Genomic DNA, 6622 nt, shown 5'->3' on the forward strand with positions numbered 1-6622 from the left:
TGAATTCCATAACAATGCAGGACTCTTCACAAAATTGGCCGGTGCACAATATCAAAGGCTTTTTCATAGTCAACAAATGCCATCAAAAGGTGATTTCTATATTCTAAGCATTGCTGTATGTCTCAAAATTAAAATTTGGTCAGTGTAACTTCTACCTTTTCTAAATCCTGCTTGTTCATCTTTCAGCTTTTCATCAGTCTTACTATCTAGTCTCTTTTAAATAAGCATACTATATATTTCATAACAACTGGCGTGTTTAGCCTCTTTAATTATTGCAATCAGTCAGGTCTCCTTTTTCTGCTATTTTCACCTCATCAGGTTTTGCCTCTCCATGCCACGTTCTACAAAATAATAATATATGTAGTCTGGGAGTCACTTCATTTTCGGCCGGTATTATCTCGGCAGTTATTCCATCGTATTCCGGGGTATGCATCTCTTTAGTTTTTTTAGGATAGCTTCGACTTCAAACACACTGAATTCATTCATGGGCATATTAAGGACTTCATCAGCTTCAGGTATATCAATCAAATTATTCCCTTCCTATCTTCTATTTATAACCTCAATGACGTGTTCCATCCAACGCTGTCTTTTTTCATCTTCTGTTGCTATAACAGATCTATCTCTCTTTTTGAAGTGTATATGTTTCTTCTTCTTTGCCCAAGTCGAGATTTCATTAATGATTCTATTAGCAATTCTTACACCATAGCCACTTCCTGAATGCATAGCATAGTCAGCCTCATCTGCTTTACTGTCTAAATATTATCTCCAGTCATTCTTGGCTTTCCTTTTGATCTCACTGTCAATACTGGAATACTTAACACGCTCTCCCTTGTAATTTTCATAACTTCCTTAAAAACTTTCAACATGGAATTTCTGTCTTTGTCTCCTTTTTATAGTATCTTAAGTATCATTTGATATCTATGGCTTTCTCCTTGTAACTGTGTGTCCCAAGACTTCACTACCAACTGCCTGATATATATTCTTAATAACACACCATTCTTCATTAATTGTCTGTTCTTCGTCTCTTAAAGTCTCTAAGACTGCAAATTGATTCCTGCATTCAATTGCAAATGTTTCTCTGTGCTCTTATTCTAAAAGTTTAGTTGTATCAAACCTACGTAGTCTATCTATCTTTCTGTTGGGTGCTTTCAGTTTTAATTTCAGTGTGGCAATGAGGAGTTGGTGATCACCACCAATATCTGCACCTCTATAGCTTCTTACATTTCTCAGAGACCTCCTTCTCTCTTTATTAATGGCAATGTGATCTATCTGATTTTTTTAATTGCCACATGGTGAAGTCCACGTATATTTGTGGATGTTCTTGTGTTGAAAAAGAGTACCTCCAATGACAAGATTGTTTGCTGAACAGAAACTCATGAAATGTGCTCCATTTTCATTTGTAACTTCGCCAAGACCCTCGACATCCATCACATTCTCTATCCCTTGATTATTTCTTCCAACTTTAGCATTGAAGTCGCCAATCACAATTTTCAAATCTCTCTCAGGGATCTCATCTACTATTCTCTGCAGTTCTTCTTAGTATTCATCTTTCCTTTCTTCAGGGGAATCATTTGTTGGGGGATAACAAACTATAATATTCATGTTGTACTGCTTTGATCTGAACTTTGCTAGTAACAATCTATTCACAACTCTCCAATCGGTTAATGCCTTCTCTGCTCTTAGTGTCATCATCATTCCTATCCAATATCTTCCAACTCCATCTGATCTTCCTGAATAGATATATATATATATTGTCTTGGTCTAAAGTTTCCTTACTAATCCCTTTACAATGTGTTTCACTTAGGGCCAAGATATCCAAACTATATTTCATAAATTCACTCTCCACTTGCTGTAACTTCCCAATCTGATTCATTGTTCTAACATTCTAAATACCTATTCAAATTTTTCTTTAGTATTTATAAACCGGGAGATTTTTAGCACCCTGATACGCCCGGGACTGGGGGCCATTCTGTTATCTTCTCTTTCCGTGACTGACTAAATCCATAGAAGATTCATTGCCTAGATACATTAAAGGATAGCCAGTTCCTTGTGATGTGCAGTGCCTATCTAACTAAGGCAAGTGACCCTTGCCGGTCAATACTAATTCTAGTAAGATCAACCGCCAGGCTTCAGTAGTAAAAGCTGAAGAGACACTTTGTCCATTGCCTGAAACCCAATCCGTCACCCTGCTGCCAGTGACTTCATTGAGATTTAGGGGGGCAATTCCTCCTCACTCAAAGCTCTCATATCTAATTGTTAGATTTCTGACTTCTTCTTCTTCTTTGTCTGCATCTTTTCCCACTTTTATGTGGGGTCGATGTTTCTGGCCAGCGTTCTCCATCTACCTCTGTCCCACACTTCATCACCAATTAATCCCTTTGATCGAGGGTCATTGTTACGATCCCGTAATAGTTTGTAAGAAATAATTCTTTCCAAAACTACTGTTTTGGGTTATTTCATATTCTTCAGATACCATAGTTCCCTAATCATATGTCAATATTACTGTTACAGCAGGTGACGTTGGAGGCGTGAGGTGTACTTCAGGGGGGACACGGAACTCTGCAGTAGACGAGAGTGGACGTTTGAATAGCTGTGCGTTGCGAGTGTGATTATGGCTATACTTCAGTGATCGTTCTGGGTATCGTGCATCGTTGGCTACGAAGGTAGCAAGTTTATTTAGAAAGCGCGCTTTGTGGAAGCTGAATGCTTCAATGGACTTGCACGGTATAGGTTCCCAGACGATATAGTTGATGAGGATTGGCCTCAATGAGGAAGTTAGCCCTGTTGACTGTTGGTAGCAACGATGTGTTATGTCCCTCTTGCAGATGTTCCCGTGGGGTGTCCCCCTGATCATTTGGATCAGTATTATTAATTACATAATACTTGCCTCACCTCTGTTTAAGAAACTGTAACTTACAGAATTTCATCAACTATTGTAACTTTCAATTGGATTGTTTGTAAATTTTTTCATTACTTCCTTTATACGTTTATGGGTTTTTTTTTTGGTTAATAATTATTTAAAATGTTTTGGTATGTTTTATTATTCCACTCTAATGTCATTGCTGAAGATCATTATTATTAAAGCTCAAGCTATATATGTATAAAGTGATAAAAGGTCAATAAATTAAATATGTTATGTGCCGGAATCTGTCGGCAATAAACTTTTAAGTATTTAAGAATTGGTCCGTAACATATCTTTGGCATCCTCAGCGGGATATTCAGCAGTGTCATTGAGTTGGATTGTATAATTAATGATAAAAACATGGAAATTGAAACTACTGACGATGCCGCTCGTTTTCTTAGTAGAGACAATTGGCGTAGTAAATTGTTTACTATTAAAAAGTCGGAACTGCTGGTTGTGTCGGATTATTTAGAGTTGGGTTTTACGCTTAGTAGTACTAATGATGACATAAGGAAAGGTATTATAGCGCATCTTGTTCCGGATGGAGTGGACGTTGACTTCAAGCTTTTGGAAGAAGAAATCGACGAAGACTGTGAGGTAGTGAAGCTTCGACTGAAACTTGATTTGAAAAAACTCGAGTTTGAAGATGAACAGAACCGGCGTGAACATGAACTTAGTATGAAGCAGTTAGAAAATGAACAGCAGAAACGTGATCATGAGTTGGAGTTGGCCAGGCTGACGGGTTCCCAATCTCCCATTTCTGGTAATGAAGATTCCCGTATGTTGAAGTACGTACCAAAGTTTGACGAGAGTGACGTCGTAGAATTTTTCATAACTTTTGAGAAGGTAGCGGCAAATTTCAATTGGAGTGAGGATAAGTGGGCATTCATGGCTCAGACTGCTTTCTCCGGGAAGGCCCTAAAGGCTTGGGCTTCTCTGTCGTTAGAAGATAGTAAAGATTATGCTAAAGTGAAAGAAGCCATTTTAAGGATTTATGAGATGGTTCCTGAAGCCTACAGAGTAAAGTTTCGTGACAGTCGAAAATCCTCCAATCAAACTTTCGTGGAGTTTGCTCGTAAAATGGAGAAACATTTTGAAAATTGGTTGAGATCCAGCGATGTCAATTGTGAGTATGCTAAATTGTGTCAGTTAATGTTATTGGAAAATTTTAAGCACAATTTGCCTAAAGACCTTTGCATTTTCTTAGATGAAAAGAAAATTGACAATTTAGCGAGTGCTGCTCGGTTAGCTGATGGGTATGTGATAACTCATAATAGTTATTCTAAGCCTGCTGCTAAAGGTAAATATAATACTTGTGAAACTGTTAAATTGCCTACAGGGGTTAACGTAACTGCTAATGATGGTAATCAATTTAAGAGTAGTCCTGCTTCTCCCCAAAAGCATTTTAAATCTAAGTACCAGGGCAGGGTAACTTGCTTTTGTTGTGGTAAAAATGGGCATATAGCTACTAAGTGTCCTAAAAGGGATTCTGCCATGCTCGTTAATAATAAACAGGAAGTGGATGACGACTTTAAGTGGTTTAAATCTCAAGGTAAAATCAGCACACTTGAAAGTTGGCAAGAGTGTCATAATGTCAATGTACTTAGAGATACAGGGTCTTCTCAATCTTTAATTCTACGGAAAGCCATTCCAGTGGGCAGTAATTGGTTGAATGAGCATAAACTTATTAAAGGTGTTGGAAACGAGTGGATATCTTGCCCGGTAGTTGAACTGTATTTTTTTTCAGATATTGTTGCCAGGGAGGCTAAGTTTGCGGTTGTTGATACTCTCCCCATACCTGAGGTTGATGTTGTTTTGGCAAATGATCTTGCTCAAGGTAAAGTAAGTTGTAATCCGACAGTTTTTGCCAATCCACAGGTGTTAGTACCTAAACCTGAAACTGTGCTTGTGACAACTAGGTCAGGCAAAAGTACCGATTTTGAAGTTGAGCATCCTGATTTGGAGAGTTTGTTTAATGCAGATTCATTAGATCATGTAAGTAACAATAAATCTATTTGCTCTGAAGAAGTAATGAATTGCAATAGAGATGACTTAGTAAAGGTTCAAAATGAAGACATTGAGATTAAAAATATTAAAGTTAAGTTGAAAGAGGGTAAAGGAGTAGATTATGAAGTGGATAATGAAGTTCTCTATAAAGTAATTGTTCCTATTCGGAAACGAGAGGGAAATCTGTTGAAGCATAGGGTAATTGTTGTACCTTCTAAATTCAGAAATGGTATATTAAGAAAAGCTCATGATGATTTGTTTGCTGGTCACTTGGGTATTACTAAAACCTTTGATAGGGTTAGGAAAAATTTCTATTGGAAAGGTCTGAAAAGAGATGTCAAGAAATATTGTAAGATGTGTCACCAGTGCCAAATTTCTGGTAAGCCTAATATGGTAATTCCTAAGGCTCCCCTTTCTCCCATTCCTTCTTTAAGAGAACCCTTCGAGCATGTAGTCATTGATGTTGTGGGTCCCTTACCTCGTTCGAAAGTAGGGTCTGAGTATGTACTAACTATCATAGACAGGTTAACCAGATATCCCGAGGCTATCCCTCTTAAGTCCCAGAAAGCTAGGGTCATTGCCAAACATTTGATCAATTATTTTTCTAGGTTTGGTCTTCCTAAAACCATCCAGTCTGATCGTGGAACTAATTTCTTATCTAAACTATTGCTGCAGCAGTTTAAGAATTTTGGAATTGAACATAAACCTTCTACTCCATACCATCCGGAGTCACAGGGAATTGTAGAAAGATTCCACCAAACTTTGAAGGCAATGATTCGGAAGATGTGCAATGAAAAGGTTGGTTTGTGGGAAGAATATCTTCCTTATTTGTTGTTTGCAGTGTGGTCTATACCAAATGAGACAACAAATTTTGCTCCATTCAACTTGGTGTTTGCGCATAAAGTAAGAGGTCCATTAGACTTGTTAAGGGAAGTTTGGGAAGGTAATGGGCCGAGCGAAGTGAATATTGCTGATTTAATTAATGATGGTAAGGGAAAGCTTTACGAAATGTGGGAAATAGCAAAGAGTAATTTACTGAAGAGTCAAAGCAAGATGAAGTCTTTGTATGATTTAAAATCTAAGGAAAGGGTCTTTGTTCCTGGAGATAAAGTACTGGTTTGTCACAGGGTGTAAGAGGTTCGTTACAGAATAAGTTTTTGGGACCCTTTGAAGTTCTAAGCAAAGTGAATGATTTGAATTACATTATTAAGCTTCCTGATCGTAATTTGCAATGTCATATTAACATGTTAAAAAAGTACTTTGAGCGAGAGAAAACAGTGGTTTTGTCTGTTTCAGAGGAGGTTAATTCGAAATGTGTAACTTCGGAGAAAGAATTTGCTTGGCCGGGTAATAATTCTGTTTTGTTACCTAATGTGTGTAGAAGTCCTATCCTGAGTACTAACCAAATTAATGGATTACTGAAAGTGTTAATGAAGTTTCCCGAGACTGTCAGAGATACACCAGGTAGGACCACTTTAGTACAGCACGATGTTGAATTAGAGAGTGAAACGCCAATTAAGCAAGCCCCTTATCGCTTAAATCCTGTTAAGAAAGAATTTGTTGAAAAGGAAATAAACTATTTGCTAACTAATAATTTAATTACACCCAGCAGCAGTTCGTGGAGCTCACCAATTGTAGTTGTTGCAAAGGAGAATGGACAAAGTCGATTATGCATTGATTATCGCAAGGTCAACAAAGCAACAAAGGCAGATT

The 6622-nt window shown here is 37.6% G+C and overlaps 1 protein-coding gene across 1 annotated transcript; it reads left to right on the forward strand.

Annotated features, from left to right (window-relative positions):
* Positions 1–3262: 3262 nt before the first annotated feature.
* Positions 3263–6043, forward strand: LOC137649259 (uncharacterized). The gene has a single exon (XM_068382246.1). It carries the CDS (start codon positions 3263–3265, stop codon positions 6041–6043), a length of 2781 nt encoding a protein of 926 aa, XP_068238347.1.
* Positions 6044–6622: the final 579 nt, after the last annotated feature.

This window comes from Palaemon carinicauda, chromosome 11 (assembly GCF_036898095.1).
Source record: "Palaemon carinicauda isolate YSFRI2023 chromosome 11, ASM3689809v2, whole genome shotgun sequence".
NCBI lineage: Eukaryota > Metazoa > Arthropoda > Malacostraca > Decapoda > Palaemonidae > Palaemon > Palaemon carinicauda.

Coding starts and splice junctions, on each gene's coding strand:
- LOC137649259 (XM_068382246.1), top strand. CDS start 3,263: ATGGAAATTGAAACTACTGACGATGCCGCTCGTTTTCTTAGTAGAGAC.